Genomic DNA, 19,117 nt, shown 5'->3' with positions numbered 1-19,117 from the left:
TGACAAAAAACAAACTTGAGCAATACTTATTTCTTTTTTCCTACAAACATAACAGTGACTTCCCCCCTGGTCCAACATTCAAAAGTGAAAGTTTATCCTGCACTGCACTTTATTGCCGGTTACACGGTAACGCAGACCTCTAATTTGGTGGAACCCTGCTGTTGTTGTAGATGGTCTGTTTTCTGCGCTTTCACTTTGAGCACGAGCAGATTTGCTTCCTCTGTAGAGAAAAATGTTCTTTTCTTCAACCTGGCAAATCCACCGTTATAATACCAATCTGTGTTGGTCTGTGTCTCAGGCGGTCATTTTAGTCCTGGTCTCATTTAAAAGCTGTTAATGTAAAAAACAAAAACAAACCTGAAATACATTCTACAACAACATACTGTATTGTGAAGAATTAACATATTGTACTCGCAACTATCGTAAGAATACAATTGAATAGTTTTAAATGAAATTACATTTAATTGTGGTTTTCTTGTTTGGATAAATTGCTGAAATTTACATACAACAAAACCTGTAAAATACATACTGTAATTCTTTTTGAAACAAAATGAAATGAAATAAAGATAGATGTCATTCCTAAACGCAGCATGGACTGCTTCTGGACACAGTATCAAATGCAACTTCCAGAGTCAATTGAGTAAGTCGAAGATGCTAAATCCCCTGGTAAACGAGCCTGCAGGAGGCAGCCTACCAAAAGAGGGCTTTTCCGGTTCCCCTGGTGAATCAGCCAGTGGAGAGAGCTCTACTGCAGTTTCATAATTGAATATTGGAGAATTTCGGATTGAGGTTTGGCAGTCTGAGGGTGCAAAAAGACTTTCAAGGACATTGGTCCGTCTGTACTGCCAATTTTGTCTCTGCCCATTTCAGATGTTCTGTTAAACGTGAATTTAGTAGTGTGACATTCCTTAAATAAAACCACCGAAATAGAATGGTTGTAAATTTGCTGTCCAGTTCGGTAGATGTATGACTTGGACTGCAAAGAGATGGACCTATGGGGCTCTCTCCTGTATTAAAATGGGGAGATATGTCGACTAATAATGCACCCTTCATGCAAAAAAATAGGATTAATCTCTCAAAGGTGCACTTTGACAGCACAACAAACGCTGTTTTGGCTATACTAATCCATTAGCCAAATCACATCACTGAAAGTTAAGGGCAGTCAGGCATGGTTTGGTCTGTCTGCCTCATACACAGGAAGCTTGTTAATCGTATCAGGAAACGTTCTAGGTGTGTGGGTGGCCCAGGTATGCACTACATTGTGGGGGAAACAAGTGTCTATCACTATGATGTAAAAACCTATTTTCACAAGGTTTTGGTCCCCACAAGGAGAAATTCAGTTTCATGAATGGAAATGTGTTACTTGGGGTTCAGGTTAGGGCTGCATAGAGGTTAAGGCCATTTGAAGGTTGGGACAAGTTCTCCACCTATTAATGGAGTGCCCACAAAGACATACATGTGCGCAATTCATGTTGCCAAGTAATGCCAATCGTGTCCTGCAGGCAAACTAAAACATTTGAACTGAAATATCAATATCATGACTGCATGAGTCACACACCAGTCCAGGCTGCAACACAACGCAGCCTAGAGAGCATCAAGTTGTGAACAGACCGGCCATTTAGAATTAATGGATCACTGAGGCCAGAACTCAGGTTTGAGGGAAGGTACACCTCACAGATCACACTGCCATTGTCAGGCAGCCACAGAAACCAGAAGGAATCACAGGAGAAGTTCAGTAAACCATTTATTTGAAGCCAAATACACAAGTCAGAGGAAGAGCTTCCAAGTTGAGAACGTTCAAGAGCTATGATGACCAGGCAGAGTTGAAAGACTGATATGGTCAATTACCAGCTGGACAATTTGTTCCCTGTGAAAGACAGATGACATTAGACGTAGTCACATGGAAGTGTGCACATGACCCAGAAAACCCCTTTGCCTCACCTGGGATGAAGTTCGGCAAGGACTTCTTGAGCCAACCTGTTCCAGGGGCCAACACACTTGAAGAACCTGAGCCAAGCTGGGTCTGTGAGCCCAGAGTACCACTAGCACCAAGACTAGAGGCAGCCTGGGAACTGACACCTTGAGGAGTAGACCCAAAGCTCTGGCCAGAAGCAAAGCTAACCAATGTGCCAGACCCCTGCTGGGATACTGGGGCCTGCTCACTGAGGTAGCCCTGCCAAGACCCATCACTATTCTGGTACAGGGCCCCAACTACTGCAGTTGTCCTGCTGGGATGGTAGCTGCTGGGCAACGGTAAGGCCTTGCTGGGGCACTAGCGGCTGCATTCCGGAGTAGCTCTGCTGGGAGGGTAGCTTAGACCCTACCTGCTGGGCACCGGTTAGGACATGCTGGGGCACTAGCTGCTGCGTGAAGGAGTAGCTCTGCTGGGAGGGTAGCTGCTGGGCACCTGTTTGGCCTTGCTGGGGCGCTAGCTGCTGCGTGAAGGAGTAGGCCTGCTGGGAGGGTAGCTGCTGGGCACCTGTTTGGCCTTGCTGGGGCACTAGCTGCTGCAGGATGGAGTAGGTCTGCTGAGATGGTAGCTTAGACCCTACCTGCTGGGCACCGGTTACTCCCTGAGCAAAGCCTATCTGCTGTGTGCCAGAGTAGGTCTGCTGGGACGGTAGCTGCTGGGCACCTGCTTGGCCTTGCTGGGGCGCTAGCTGCTGTGTGAAGGAGTAGGTCTGCTGAGCTGGTAGCTGCTGGGCACCTGTTTGGCTTTGCTGGGGCACTAGCTGCTGCAGGATGGAGTAGCTCTGCTGGGAGAGTAGCTTAGACCCTACCTGCTGGGCACCGGTTAGTCCCTGAGCAAAGCTTATCTGCTGCGTGCCAGAGTAGGTCTGCTGGGATGGTAGCTGCTGGGCACCTGTTTGGTCTTGCTGGGGCACTAGCTGCTGCGTGACGGAGTACACCTGCTGAGATGGTAGCTTAGACCATACCTGCTGGGCACCCGTTTGGCCTTGCTGGGGCACTAGCTGCTGCGTGCCAGAGTAGGTCTGCTGGGACGGTAGCTTAGACCCTACCTGCTGGGCACTCGTTAGTCCCTGAGCAAAGCCTACCTGCTGCATGCCAGAGTAGGTCTGCTGGGACGGTAGCTGCTGGGCACCTGCTTGGCTTTGCTGGGGCGCTAGCTGCTGCGTGAAGGAGTAGCTCTGCTGGGACGGTAGCTGCTGGGCACCTGCTTGGCTTTGCTGGGGCGCTAGCTGCTGCGTGACGGAGTAGGCCTGCTGAGACGGTAGCTTTGACCCTACCTGCTGGGCACTGGTTAGGACTTGCTGGGGCACTAGCTGCTGCGTGACGGAGTAGCTCTGCTGGGAGGGTAGCTGCTGGGCAACGGTTAGCACTCGCTGGGGCACTACCCCCTGTACCCTAGTAGAGCCTATAAGTACTGTAGGATCATTAGGAGGAACAGGATCTGAGAGAGGCTGGACTGCCACATTCTGAAAAGATTCTTGGCCATTCTGGGAACCTACAGTGCTGGTCAAGTAGGAGAAGGATCCCGTGCCTTGGTCAGACCCACAAGCGCTCTTTGCCACTTGTGCCTGGCTGGACCCAGAGCTGCTGCCAGAAGATCCAGCAGCCAACTTGTATTTTACAGGAAAGCCAATGCCAGCACCTAGGGAGCAAGAGTACAAGAGCCGGAATATAACCACGATACCAAGGAGTAAGGGGATTTTCACCCATCAAGGTTCCTCAGCCAGCCTCACAATCCTATTAGTAAGCCACGAGTAACACTTACTCAGTCCTACATCAGTGTAGCAGACTGATACCAAGCAAAGCACCCTGCAGAAGAGGCAAAAGGGCAGTTACACTCAGCAAATACCTTGCAGTGGTCAGAGATCATCATGGCTCTTTTTGAAGCCCAACTTACAATAAATCAACTCCAAGCGCCATCATTCAGCTACAAAAACGAGACAGAGGTGAAATCAGTGCATAGCCTTTGGTGTTACACTGTCAGTCACAACTAAGCATTCACACTCTGGATACCCAGCAATTCTACACTTCCAGCCTTTAACTTTCCCGCCTCATGCAGTCTAATTAGAAGCAGCTGGTAACTATGGAAACCATAACTGGCAAACAAGGTAGGAGCAAGTATTGAGAAAAATTTGATAATGGTTCTTAATTTGTACTGCATGATAGTGTACATGTAACATGCATCTGAATGTATTCCTGCATGCATAGTGCATACCCTTGGCATTTAGGTTTGTTACTCAGGTTACATGTGCATTGTTGCCTCATTGTATCTGCAGCAGAAATGTAAAATGAGGATTAAGGCTGTGCGATTCTGGACAAAATAAGAGTCACAATTTTCTTTTTACTCAGAATAAAGATTGTGATTTTCTCTCATGATTCTTGAGCAATAAGTTTCTCTCCAGCCACCCATTTCCTGTATCTGCTTGTCCTATTGACTGTTGCGGGGGGTCTGGAGCCTATCCCACAGGGTATGGGTGCAGGGCAGGGAACAGCCCACATGGAACCTTATTCTGCTAATCTGCCCCCTCCCCATCAAATGATTTGTTTTTGACACTTTTTTGTTCAGTGCATAATTCCACGTTATTTTACAGTTTTGATACTTTATGATGATTCTAAAATGTGCAGAATAATACAAATAAACCACAATTGTGTCCAAAGTTAATTGGTACTGCGTATGTATATACTGTATATACACACATATACACACGTATATATTTTATATGTAATTTAGTTTATATGTATGTATGTATATATATCAGGCCTAAACAGAGTATATGTAGAATACTAAGAATACTGTTCTAAACAAACAATAATCAACACATCTTAAAATGCAATTTAGATTATTCATAGTATTTTAATATATATCATCTGATCCTCATTTGTACAATGACCAACCAGTTTTCTGTGACTAATGGTACAGACTGAACCCCGTTAACAACACTACGGAGAATTAATCTGTGCCTTATTGGCTCTTAAGCTCAGAATCTCTCGATTTGCCTTTGGGAACACGCTGGTATTTGATATCTGTCACACACTGGGTAACCTGTGACAGTTTTCTCCTACATGTCCCATACATGGGGATGGCATTATGGTGCAGTGGTTAGCACTGTTGCCTCACACCTCTGGGACCAAACACCTCTGGGAACATCCATCCATCCATTTTCTGAAGCCGCTTCTCCTGTTCAGGGTCACAGGGGGTCCGGAACCGGACACAAAGCAGGGAACAACCCAGGATGGGACGCCAACCCATCAGAGGGCACACTCACCATTCACTCACTCCTACAGGCAATTTAATAACTTGAGTTAGCCTCAGTACGTAATTGGACTGTGGGGGGAAACCCCACGATGACACAGGAAGTGTGTGAGCCACTTCTTGCGTTACATTTAATGTTCCAGTGATCACATATGCATAGACTTACAATTACTTTGTACAATTCACATTCCACAATAATCCTGTTTTAATGTGTTATGTATGTGTGTTATTCACTTAATTGTTTTGTTACTGGGAACAAGCTTAACCAAGTCTAAACACACCACACTAGTCTCCAGTTGTGTTCAGTTCAGCTTTAACTTATTTGCCTGTACACAATTCTATTTAACATAATCAAACTCAACTACTAATAAATATAAATCAGAAGGCAGAAGTGATTATGTCATGACTTGTAACTTAATGGAAACACACTCTAACCGTACATTCATCCAAATGGTGTTAAAGAGTAAACTACTATCCGGCCTAGTGATTCATCACTTCACCTGCTGGACCTGGATCAGGTGGAACACCTGCTTTTGCCGAGTCCTGCCTCGCCTCTCTAACCATAGTTGCTGCCTTCATAGTTCCTGATCTGCTGCTGTCTGATGTTCTTCATCTTCATTCTCTTACTGATGCTGTCTGTGTCTGTCTATCTTCATCATGCTCTGCCTCTGCTTGTTCCTCTTCATCCTCCTCTTCACTTAGAGGAGCATGCCCCCCCCCCCCTCTTGGCTCTCTCTCTCCTGCACTAACTTTCTTCTTAAAATAAGAAGAGATGTCTCTAGACTTTCTCTTCACTGTCTGCAAACTGACATAGCTTATATACCAGCACCAGCTAACATTCGCAAGGTAATTAAGTTCGGCATTACAATAACACATCACTGATGAGCAGAGAAATATCTACCTGTGGGGTATGTTTCCTGCACCACGATGGATGTTTGCATTAAACTAACATGATGCGATGCATCGTTAAACTAACTAACATCTGGAGTAAAACGGTCTCGAAGGACTGTCATATTCCAGTGGTGATGCATGTAGATGCTCAACACTATGCAAGCACTTGTGCTCGTCGTAAGACATCCTGTCTGGCCAGAATAAAAATGGCACAGGAATATAATCCGCAATTTTCAGTCAAAGAGCGTGCTGTGTTAATCAACAAGGTTGAAGGAAACCGGCTAGATATTGTCTTAAGGTTGAAAAATTCTACAACAAATTCTGAAAAGAAAAAAAATGGCAGGAGATCAAAGAAAAAAATACATTCTGTGGGCCATGGCTGGAGCCGCAAGGCAGAGAGTATGAGGGGGAAGTGCAGGGACGACGTCAGCGTCACCAAAAGGAGGGCTGGGGGAGCACCAGTCTGCCTCCTCTCACTCCTGGGGAGGACCGAGTCTTGGCCATCCTAGGCTCAGAGGCACTTGAGGGAGTCCCGGGGGCATAGATGTCTGTAGTCTACCCACCTCCCAGACATCTGTGCTTTCTACTCCCCAGCCACTTCCTCTTGGCCCACCAACATCTGGTCCCCTCCAGTGTGATCGGCAGGGCTCCTCAACATGTGGCACCTCCACACCTGGCTCCTCTACATCAGCCATCCCACCTCTGGGCCCCTCTACATCAGTCCCCCTCTGGGCGACACTGTCGCCTGAGTCCCCAGAATCCCTTTCAGTCTGGGAGATCACCAAACCCCACCCGTCCTGCTGCCTCGCCCCCCGTCCCCCTCCTCCACCTCCACCTCCACTCAGACCCGCTGGTGCAGAAACATTCGCTGCTAATGTAGTGAAGAGCTCCTCAGGTCTGAGGGTGAAAAAACATCTGTTCTGAGGGGCAAGAGTGAGGAACCGGCAACCCTGAGGGAACAGAATGAAAGACACCACGAAGAGGTGATCGCCTACCAGAAGGAGAAACTGGTCTTACTGGCCCAACATGTCAGCAGCCCCAGTGTGACAATGTATCTCCCCACTTCAGAATGTCAAGGATACCTCCAACCATCAGCAATCTATGTTATGCCAGTTTGGGTACCTATCTAAATGGGGACCTTCCATTCATTTCTATGGGGAAAACCCTAATCCTAATCAGGACACCCTTAACCCCTACCCAGCCCTAACCATAAGCATAATTAACCAAACAAAATACAAGACTTTTGGCATTTTTACTTTTTCCGCTAAACCCATACACAACCATCAGACTACCAGACAGAGAAATATGATTCGTCACTCCACAGAACACATTTCCACTGCACCGAGCACAGGAACTGGAGCCGGAGAAACGTGACGCCAACAATCTTTCACAGGGATTGAACAATCTGTGTGTCGCTTTTTCTGTTTTGCCGCTAGTTGAAATGCCGCGAGTTTTATTTTACATTAGACGGCACCGCTTAGTAACAGGTGTTCTTAATCTGTGTCGTAAATGACATTGTGATACTATACAGTAAAATCCACTTATAACGGACTTCAAGGGACCTGGCAAAAGAGTCTGTTATATCCAAAGTCCGTTACATCCAGAGTTGCTGTACGCCCAGAACACAACTACAGGACACCATTTACTCATGCCACACCCCAGCAGACACACTTGTGGTATAGATTATTGTATTGTATATATAGTAATCCTGGTGCAGTGGTTAGTACTGTTGCCTCACACCTCTGGGACCCAGGTTCGAGTCTCCAACTTTGCCTGAGCAGATTCGTGACTATTAATAATCCCGACTACGTATCTGTGCTGGATATCATCGACATGTCATGTGCCTTGTAGGCGGAGCCTGCATGTCAGTTATAGCGAACAAAACCACAGCGAAAAGCGGCCCTGGGGACCAAATTGTCAGTTAAAAGCGGAATTCCGTTATATGCGAGTCTGATGCTTTTTCTGCATGTTCTTAAAGGCGCACGGCCGGGACCAGCGGACCTCGTCCGTTATAGAAGATATTCCGTTATAGGCGAGTTCACTATAATGGGATTTTACGGTTGAGTGACACAAATCGGCATAGATTACCATAAAACTGATAATTTAGCAGGTATGTCGCAAAAACGTTTGACGTACCTTTCCAAGACAAGCTGTATTTTCTGAAAACTTGCCTGCACCTTTTTATCGTAAATGGAGTCGTATCTCTTAAATGATTCAGACTTCCATCACGCATTCACGTTTAGTAGATTAAAAACAAAGCCAACAAATATTTCAAATGATTAGGAATATCACTGACCACTCTCCCAAGACTAAAGCAGTATCACACCTGCATAAATTCAACTTCACATGGAGTTTGTAGTGTTACACATGATCATTTACACACGAGCTAATATAGATTATATCCATTTGTTTTTTTTTTGCATGTGTAAAAATGGTGATTTACAGTAACATGCATTTACTTTGACAGGGCAACAAACGCAGTTTTGGCTATACTGATCCATTAGCCAAATCACATCTATGTAAAGGTTCGGCCGTACACAGGAAGCTTGTCTTAATCCTATCAGGAAAGGTTCTAGGTGTGGGGGTGGCCCCGATATGCACTACATTGTGGGGAAACACATGTCCCCCACTATGAGGTAAAATCCTGCTATTTTGACCAGTTTTGGTCCCCACAAGGAGAAATTCAGTTTCATACATCGAATTATGTTACTTGTGGTTCAGGATAAGGCTGCGTAGAGGTTAAGGCCATTTGAAGGTTGGGACAAGTTCTCCACCTATTAATGGAGTCCCCACAAAGACCTACAGACCAGCGTGTGCATAATTCATGTTGCCAAGTTTGGCAACTAATAGCCCATCGTGTCCTGCAGGCAAACATTTGAACTGAAATACCAATATCATGACTGCATGAGTCACACACCAGTCCAGGCTGCAACACAATGCAGCCTAGAGAGCATCAAGTTGTGAACAGACCGGCCATTTAGAATTAATGGATCACTGAGGCCAGAACTCAGGTTTGAGGGAAGCAGTGGGGGCTACTGGTCTGTCAAATAGGGGAAGCTCATTTTCGGCCTACATCATAAAATTGTCTATTTAAAAGTAAATTCTGCCCTACGTTCCTTTTCAAGAAAATGGTCTGTGACCCTGTCGTACCAACTAGGCGTCTTTTCCAGTGACTTGACCAGTGTCCTCTCAATGGCCAGCAGAGCTAGGCTGCTTAAACGGCCTTGGCCCATTGTGTTTCGGGTGTAGGACTTGAGCCGCTTTAAACAGGAGAAGCTCCTTTCTACACCTGCAGATGTAGCTCCAATTGTTGCCATTAATGAAAACAGTTTGTAAAGGTCGACAATATTAGCACTGTCTGCCATCGTGTGCAGTTTCACCCACGACGCTAGCCTAGCCTAAGCCTACTATATGAATGATCTAAAAATATTAAACTCTGTAAAAGTGAAACAAGGAATGTGGTGTATAATTGTGTGAAATGAAAATCAAGCAATTTCGCCAAGCAAATATAAATAGGTTGCAGCAGTTTTTATTTCGACTGAACTTGAGAAATCCGCGATGGGACTGAGCGCGAATAGCTTCAGCAATTCCTTATAGTACAAAATCGCTGTCAGGCAAAAGGAGATGCAATCTTGACAGACCCTCCAATCACGCAGAAGCTCGGAGTCCAGGCCAGCCCACTCCTCATTTTCTTCTCATTCACCCCCAGAGACGCTGAGCGTCCGTGGGCGGGACATAATCGCAGCGTTTATCCAATGACCGTTTAGTTTCAAAGCACTGAAAAAACCCGTTCAAAGCAGCCGCATTGAAGTCAATGGACGCTGGGCTTCAACGGGGAAATGCACTGTGATGCTACGGGAATGTATGAGAAGAAAATCAAGCCAGCCGACCTGCTATATCTAACTGATTCTGAACGAACTCGTCTTTGAGATGAACGTTTTCTAACGCATTTTTAGTCAATAAAATGTTAATACAATAGTACATAATTTGACCATTAATTTTGTGACATTATAGGGGAAGCTGAGCTTCCCTTGCAGTCTTAAAGAAATCTCCACTGGAGGGAAGGTACACCTTGCAGATCACACTGCCATTGTCAGGCAGCCACAGAAACCAGAAGGAATCACAGGAGAAGTTCAGCAAACTATTTATTTGAAGCCAAATACACAAGTCAGAGGAAGAGCTTCCAAGTTCAGAACGTTCAAGAGCTATGATGACCAGGCAGAGTTGAAAGACTGATATGGTCAATTACCAGCTGGACAATTTGTTCCCTGTGAAAGACAGATGACATTAGACGTAGTCACATGGAAGTGTGCACATGACCCAGAAAACCCCTTTGCCTCACCTGGGATGAAGTTCGGCAAGGACTTCTTGAGCCAACCTGTTCCAGGGGCCAACACACTTGAAGAACCTGAGCCAAGCTGGGTCTGTGAGCCCAGAGTACCACTAGCACCAAGACTAGAGGCAGCCTGGGAACTGACGCCTTGAGTAGACCCAAAGCTCTGGCCAGAAGCAAAGCTAACCAATGTGCCAGACCCCTGCTGGGATACTGGGGCCTGCTCACTGAGGTAGCCCTGCCAAGACCCATCACTGTTCTGGTACAGGGCCCAACTACTGCAGTTGTCCTGCTGGGATGGTAGCTGCTGGGCAACGGTAAGGCCTTGCTGGGGCACTAGCGGCTGCATTCCGGAGTAGCTCTGCTGGGAGGGTAGCTTAGACCCTACCTGCTGGGCACCTGTTTGGCCTTGCTGGGGCACTAGCTGCTGCGTGCCAGAGTAGGTCTGCTGGGATGGTAGCTGCTGGGCAACGGTTAGGCCTTGCTGGGGCACTAGCTGCTGTGTGACGGAGTAGACCTGCTGAGATGGTAGCTGCTGGGCACCTGTTTGGCCTTGCTGGGGCACTAGCTGCTGCGTGACGGAGTAGACCTGCGGAGATGGTAGCTTAGACCATACCTGCTGGGCACCCGTTTGGCCTTGCTGGGGCACTAGCTGCTGCAGGATGGAGTAGCTCTGCTGGGAGGGTAGCTTAGACCCTACCTGCTGGGCACCGGTTAGGACTTGCTGGGGCACTAGTTGCTGCATTCCAGAGCAGTTCTGCTTAGAACCTACCTGCTGGGCACCAGTTAGTCCCTGAGCAAACCCTATCTGCTGCGTGCCAGAGTAGGTCTGCTGGGATGGTAGCTTAGACCCTACCCGCTGGGCACTGGTTAGTCCCTGAGCAAAGCCTATCTGCTGCGTGCCAGAGTAGGTCTGCTGGGACGGTAGCTGCTGGGCACCTGCTTGGCCATTCTGGGGTACTAGCTGCTGCGTGACGGAGTACGCCTGCCGAGATGGTAGCTGCTGGGCACCTGTTTGGCCTTGCTGGGGCGCTAGCTGCTGCGTGACGGAGTAGGCCTGCTGAGATGGTAGCTTAGACCCTACCTGCTGGGCACCGGTTAGTCCCTGAGCAAAGCCCATCTGCTGCGTGCCAGAGTAGGTCTGCTGGGACGGTAGCTGCTGGGCACCTGCTTGGCCTTGCTGGGGCGCTAGCTGCTGCGTGAAGGAGTAGGCCTGCTGGGAGGGTAGCTTAGACCATACCTGCTGGACACCTGTTTGGCCTTGCTGGGGCACTAGCTGCTGCGTGAAGGAGTAGGCCTGCTGAGATGGTAGCTTAGACCCTACCTGCTGGGCACCGGTTAGTCCCTGAGCAAAGCCTATCTGCTGCGTGCCAGAGTAGGTCTGCTGGGACGGTAGCTGCTGGGCACCTGCTTGGCCTTGCTGGGGCGCTAGCTGCTGCGTGAAGGAGTAGGCCTGCTGGGAGGGTAGCTTAGACCATACCTGCTGGACACCTGTTTGGCCTTGCTGGGGCACTAGCTGCTGCGTGAAGGAGTAGGCCTGCTGGGAGGGTAGCTTAGACCATACCTGCTGGACACCTGTTTGGCCTTGCTGGGGCGCTAGCTGCTGCGTGAAGGAGTAGCTCTGCTGGGAGGGTAGCTGCTGGGCACCCGTTTGGCCTTGCTGGGGCGCTAGCTGTTGCGTGACGGTGTTGGTCTGCTGAGACGGTAGCTTTGACCCTACCTGCTGGGCACTGGTTAGGACTTGCTGGGGCACTAGCTGCTGCGTGACGGAGTAGCTCTGCTGGGAGGGTAGCTGCTGGGCAACGGTTAGCACTCGCTGGGGCACTACCCCCTGTACCCTAGTAGAGCCTATAAGTACTGTAGGATCATTAGGAGGAACAGGATCTGAGAGAGGCTGGACTGCCACATACTGAAAAGATTCTTGGCCATTCTGGGAACCTACAGTGCTGGTCAAGTAGGAGAAGGATCCCGTGCCTTGGTCAGACCCACAAGCGCTCTTTGCCACTTGTGCCTGGCTGGACCCAGAGCTGCTGCCAGAAGATCCAGCAGCCAACTTATATTTTACAGGAAAGCCAATGCCAGCACCTAGGGAGCAAGAGTACAAGAGCCGGAATATAACCACGATACCAAGGAGTAAGGGGATTTTCACCCATCAAGGTTCCTCAGCCAGCCTCACAATCCCATTAGTAAGCCACGAGTAACACTTACTCAGTCCTACATCAGTGTAGCAGACTGATACCAAGCAAAGCACCCTGCAGAAGAGGCAAAAGGGCAGTTACACTCAGCAAATACCTTGCAGTGGTCAGAGATCATCATGGCTCTTTTTGAAGCCCAACTTACAATAAATCAACTCCAAGCGCCATCATTCAGCTACAAAAACGAGACAGAGGTGAAATCAGTGCATAGCCTTTGGTGTTACACTGTCAGTCACAACTAAGCATTCACACTCTGGATACCCAGCAAGTCTACACTTCCAGCCTTTAACTTTCCCGCCTCATGCAGTCTAATTAGAAGCAGCTGGTAACTATGGAAACCATAACTGGCAAACAAGGTAGGAGCAAGTATTGAGAAAAATTTGATAATGGTTCTTAATTTGTACTGCATGATAGTGTACATGTAACATGCATCTGAATGTATTCCTGCATGCATAGTGCATACCCTTGGCATTTAGGTTTGTTACTCAGGTTACATGTGCATTGTTGCCTCATTGTATCTGCAGCAGAAATGTAAAATGAGGATTAAGGCTGTGCGATTCTGGACAAAATAAGAGTCACAATTTTCTTTTTACTCAGAATAAAGATTGTGATTTTCTCTCATGATTCTTGAGCAATAAGTTTCTCTCCAGCCACCCATTTCCTGTATCTGCTTGTCCTATTGACTGTTGCGGGGGGTCTGGAGCCTATCCCACAGGGTATGGGTGCAGGGCAGGGAACAGCCCACATGGAACCTTATTCTGCTAATCTGCCCCCTCCCCATCAAATGATTTGTTTTTGACACTTTTTTGTTCAGTGCATAATTCCACGTTATTTTACAGTTTTGATACTTTATGATGATTCTAAAATGTGCAGAATAATACAAATAAACCACAGTTGTGTCCAAAGTTAATTGGTACTGCGTATGTATATACTGTATATACACACATATACACACGTATATATTTTATATGTAATTTAGTTTATATGTATGTATGTATATATATCAGGCCTAAACAGAGTATATGTAGAATACTAAGAATACTGTTCTAAACAAACAATAATCAACACATCTTAAAATGCAATTTAGATTATTCATAATATTTTAATATATATCATCTGATCCTCATTTGTACAATGACCAACCAGTTTTCTGTGACTAATGGTACAGACTGAACCCCGTTAACAACACTACGGATAATTAATCTGTGCCTTATTGGCTCTTAAGCTCAGAATCTCTCGATTTGCCTTTGGGAACACGCTGGTATTTGATATCTGTCACACACTGGGTAACCTGTGACAGTTTTCTCCTACATGTCCCATACATGGGGCTGGCATGATGGTGCAGTGGTTAGCACTGTTGCCTCACACCTCTGGGACCAAACACCTCTGGGAACATCCATCCATCCATTTTCTGAAGCCGCTTCTCCTGTTCAGGGTCACAGGGGGTCCGGAACCGGACACAAAGCAGGGAACAACCCAGGATGGGACGCCAACCCATCAGAGGGCACACTCACCATTCACTCACTCCTACAGGCAATTTAATAACTTGAGTTAGCCTCAGTACGTAATTGGACTGTGGGGGGAAACCCCACGATGACACAGGAAGTGTGTGAGCCACTTCTTGCGTTACATTTAATGTTCCAGTGATCACATATGCATAGACTTACAATTACTTTGTACAATTCACATTCCACAATAATCCTGTTTTAATGTGTTATGTATGTGTGTTATTCACTTAATTGTTTTGTTACTGGGAACAAGCTTAACCAAGTCTAAACACACCACACTAGTCTCCAGTTGTGTTCAGTTCAGCTTTAACTTATTTGCCTGTACACAATTCTATTTAACATAATCAAACTCAACTACTAATAAATATAAATCAGAAGGCAGAAGTGATTATGTCATGACTTGTAACTTAATGGAAACACACTCTAACCGTACATTCATCCAAATGGTGTTAAAGAGTAAACTACTATCCGGCCTAGTGATTCATCACTTCACCTGCTGGTCCAGGATCAGGTGGAACACCTGCTTTTGCCGAGTCCTGCCTCGCCTCTCTAACCATAGTTGCTGCCTTCATAGTTCCTGATCTGCTGCTGTCTGATGTTCTTCATCTTCATTCTCTTACTGATGCTGTCTGTGTCTGTCTATCTTCATCATGCTCTGCCTCTGCTTGTTCCTCTTCATCCTCCTCTTCACTTAGAGGAGCATGCCCCCCCCCTCTTGGCTCTCTCTCTCCTGCACTAACTTTCTTCTTAAAATAAGAAGAGATGTCTCTAGACTTTCTCTTCACTGTCTGCAAACTGACATAGCTTATATACCAGCACCAGCTAACATTCGCAAGATAATTAAATTCGGCATTACAATAACACATCACTGATGAGCAGAGAAATATCTACCTGTGGGGTATGTTTCCTGCACCACGATGGATGTTTGCATTAAACTAACATGATGCGATGCATCGTTAAACTAACTAACATCTGGAGTAAAACGGTCTCGAAGGACTGTCATATTCCAGTGGTGATGCATGTAGATGCTCAACACTATGCAAGCACTTGTGCTCGTCGTAAGAATAAAATAAAAATACAAATGGCACAGGAATGTAATCCGCAATTTTCAGTCAAAGAGCGTGCTGTGTTAATCAACAAGGTTGAAGGAAACCGGCTAGATATTGTCTTAAGGTTGAAAAATTCTACAACAAATTCTGAAAAGAAAAAAAATGGCAGGAGATCAAAGAAAAAAATACATTCTGTGGGCCATGGCTGGAGCCGCAAGGCAGAGAGTATGAGGGGGAAGTGCAGGGACGACGTCAGCGTCACCAAAAGGAGGGCTGGGGGAGCACCAGTCTGCCTCCTCTCACTCCTGGGGAGGACCGAGTCTTGGCCATCCTAGGCTCAGAGGCACTTGAGGGAGTCCCGGGGGCATAGATGTCTGTAGTCTACCCACCTCCCAGACATCTGTGCTTTCTACTCCCCAGCCACTTCCTCTTGGCCCACCAACATCTGGTCCCCTCCAGTGTGATCGGCAGGGCTCCTCAACATGTGGCACCTCCACACCTGGCTCCTCTACATCAGCCATCCCACCTCTGGGCCCCTCTACATCAGGCCCCCTCTGACGTGGCCCTCAGTCCCCCTCTGGGCGACACTGTCGCCTGAGTCCCCAGAATCCCTTTCAGTCTGGGAGATCACCAAACCCCACCCGTCCTGCTGCCTCGCCCCCCGTCCCCCTCCTCCACCTCCACCTCCACTCAGACCCGCTGGTGCAGAAACATTCGCTGCTAATGTAGTGAAGAGCTCCTCAGGTCTGAGGGTGAAAAAACATCTGTTCTGAGGGGCAAGAGTGAGGAACCGGCAACCCTGAGGGAACAGAATGAAAGACACCACGAAGAGGTGATCGCCTACCAGAAGGAGAAACTGGTCTTACTGGCCCAACATGTCAGCAGCCCCAGTGTGACAATGTATCTCCCCACTTCAGAATGTCAAGGATACCTCCAACCATCAGCAATCTATGTTATGCCAGTTTGGGTACCTATCTAAATGGGGACCTTCCATTCATTTCTATGGGGAAAACCCTAATCCTAATCAGGACACCCTTAACCCCTACCCAGCCCTAACCATAAGCATAATTAACCAAACAAAATACAAGACTTTTGGCATTTTTACTTTTTCCGCTAAACCCATACACAACCATCAGACTACCAGACAGAGAAATATGATTCGTCACTCCACAGAACACATTTCCACTGCACCGAGCACAGGAACTGGAGCCGGAGAAACGTGACGCCAACAATCTTTCACAGGGATTGAACAATCTGTGTGTCGCTTTTTCTGTTTTGCCGCGAGTTTTATTTTACATTAGACGGCACCGCTTAGTAACAGGTGTTCTTAATCTGTGTCGTAAATGACATTGTGATACTATACAGTAAAATCCACTTATAACGGACTTCAAGGGACCTGGCAAAAGAGTCTGTTATATCCAAAGTCCGTTACATCCAGAGTTGCTGTACGCCCAGAACACAACTACAGGACACCATTTACTCATGCCACACCCCAGCAGACACACTTGTGGTATAGATTATTGTATTGTATATATAGTAATCCTGGTGCAGTGGTTAGTACTGTTGCCTCACACCTCTGGGACCCAGGTTCGAGTCTCCAACTTTGCCTGAGCAGATTCGTGACTATTAATAATCACGACTACGTATCTGTGCTGGATATCATCGACATGTCATGTGCCTTGTAGGCGGAGCCTGCATGTCAGTTATAGCGAACAAAACCACAGCGAAAAGCGGCCCTGGGGACCAAATTGTCAGTTAAAAGCGGAATTCCGTTATATGCGAGTCTGATGCTTTTTCTGCATGTTCTTAAAGGCGCACGGCCGGGACCAGCGGACCTCGTCCGTTATAGAAGATATTCCGTTATAGGCGAGTTCACTATAATGGGATTTTACGGTTGAGTGACACAAATCGGCATAGATTACCATAAAACTGATAATTTAGCAGGTATGTCGCAAAAACGTTTGACGTACCTTTCCAAGACAAGCTGTATTTTCTGAAAACTTGCCTGCACCTTTTTATCGTAAATGGAGTCGTATCTCTTAAATGATTCAGACTTCCATCACGCATTCACGTTTAGTAGATTAAAAACAAAGCCAACAAATATTTCAAATGATTAGGAATATCACTGACCACTCTCCCAAGACTAAAGCAGTATCACACCTGCATAAATTCAACTTCACATGGAGTTTGTAGTGTTACACATGATCATTTACACACGAGCTAATATAGATTATATCCATTTGTTTTTTTTTTGCATGTGTAAAAATGGTGATTTACAGTAACATGCATTTACTTTGACAGGGCAACAAACGCAGTTTTGGCTATACTGATCCATTAGCCAAATCACATCTATGTAAAGGTTCGGCCGTACACAGGAAGCTTGTCTTAATCCTATCAGGAAAGGTTCTAGGTGTGGGGGTGGCCCCGATATGCACTACATTGTGGGGAAACACATGTCCCCCACTATGAGGTAAAATCCTGCTATTTTGACCAGTTTTGGTCCCCACAAGGAGAAATTCAGTTTCATACATCGAATTATGTTACTTGTGGTTCAGGATAAGGCTGCGTAGAGGTTAAGGCCATTTGAAGGTTGGGACAAGTTCTCCACCTATTAATGGAGTCCCCACAAAGACCTACAGACCAGCGTGTGCATAATTCATGTTGCCAAGTTTGGCAACTAATAGCCCATCGTGTCCTGCAGGCAAACATTTGAACTGAAATACCAATATCATGACTGCATGAGTCACACACCAGTCCAGGCTGCAACACAATGCAGCCTAGAGAGCATCAAGTTGTGAACAGACCGGCCATTTAGAATTAATGGATCACTGAGGCCAGAACTCAGGTTTGAGGGAAGCAGTGGGGGCTACTGGTCTGTCAAATAGGGGAAGCTCATTTTCGGCCTACATCATAAAATTGTCTATTTAAAAGTAAATTCTGCCCTACGTTCCTTTTCAAGAAAATGGTCTGTGACCCTGTCGTACCAACTAGGCGTCTTTTCCAGTGACTTGACCAGTGTCCTCTCAATGGCCAGCAGAGCTAGGCTGCTTAAACGGCCTTGGCCCATTGTGTTTCGGGTGTAGGACTTGAGCCGCTTTAAACAGGAGAAGCTCCTTTCTACACCTGCAGATGTAGCTCCAATTGTTGCCATTAATGAAAACAGTTTGTAAAGGTCGACAATATTAGCACTGTCTGCCATCGTGTGCAGTTTCACCCACGACGCTAGCCTAGCCTAAGCCTACTATATGAATGATCTAAAAATATTAAACTCTGTAAAAGTGAAACAAGGAATGTGGTGTATAATTGTGTGAAATGAAAATCAAGCAATTTCGCCAAGCAAATATAAATAGGTTGCAGCAGTTTTTATTTCGACTGAACTTGAGAAATCCGCGATGGGACTGAGCGCGAATAGCTTCAGCAATTCCTTATAGTACAAAATCGCTGTCAGGCAAAAGGAGATGCAATCTTGACAGACCCTCCAATCACGCAGAAGCTCGGAGTCCAGGCCAGCCCACTCCTCATTTTCTTCTCATTCACCCCCAGAGACGCTGAGCGTCCGTGGGCGGGACATAATCGCAGCGTTTATCCAATGACCGTTTAGTTTCAAAGCACTGAAAAAACCCGTTCAAAGCAGCCGCATTGAAGTCAATGGACGCTGGGCTTCAACGGGGAAATGCACTGTGATGCTACGGGAATGTATGAGAAGAAAATCAAGCCAGCCGACCTGCTATATCTAACTGATTCTGAACGAACTCGTCTTTGAGATGAACGTTTTCTAACGCATTTTTAGTCAATAAAATGTTAATACAATAGTACATAATTTGACCATTAATTTTGTGACATTATAGGGGAAGCTGAGCTTCCCTTGCAGTCTTAAAGAAATCTCCACTGGAGGGAAGGTACACCTTGCAGATCAC

At 46.6% G+C, this 19,117-nt stretch overlaps 1 protein-coding gene across 40 annotated transcripts in view; it reads right to left on the bottom strand.

Moving 5' to 3' along the window:
• Window positions 1–2,024: 2,024 nt before the first annotated feature.
• The window catches only part of LOC125750354 (uncharacterized), an 83,847-nt gene continuing 66,754 nt past the window's right edge, over window positions 2,025–19,117 (bottom strand). For 37 of the 40 annotated variants that reach the window (XM_049028023.1, XM_049028048.1, XM_049028047.1 and 34 more), the window contains one exon: window positions 2,025–2,936. In XM_049028023.1, coding sequence (XP_048883980.1) covers window positions 2,190–2,936 — 747 coding nt within the window. In that variant the 3' untranslated portion in view covers window positions 2,025–2,189. Of the gene's footprint in view, window positions 2,937–11,459; window positions 11,533–11,615; window positions 12,024–19,117 lie in introns of all 40 variants that reach the window. The other 3 variants (XM_049028055.1, XM_049028057.1, XM_049028061.1) reach the window with 3 other exon arrangements.

This window comes from Brienomyrus brachyistius, chromosome 10 (genome assembly GCF_023856365.1).
Source record: "Brienomyrus brachyistius isolate T26 chromosome 10, BBRACH_0.4, whole genome shotgun sequence".
In the NCBI taxonomy this organism is placed as follows: Eukaryota; Metazoa; Chordata; class Actinopteri; order Osteoglossiformes; family Mormyridae; genus Brienomyrus; species Brienomyrus brachyistius.
Note: the sequence above shows the minus strand (reverse complement) of the source record. Positions and strands in the feature narration are given on the sequence as shown.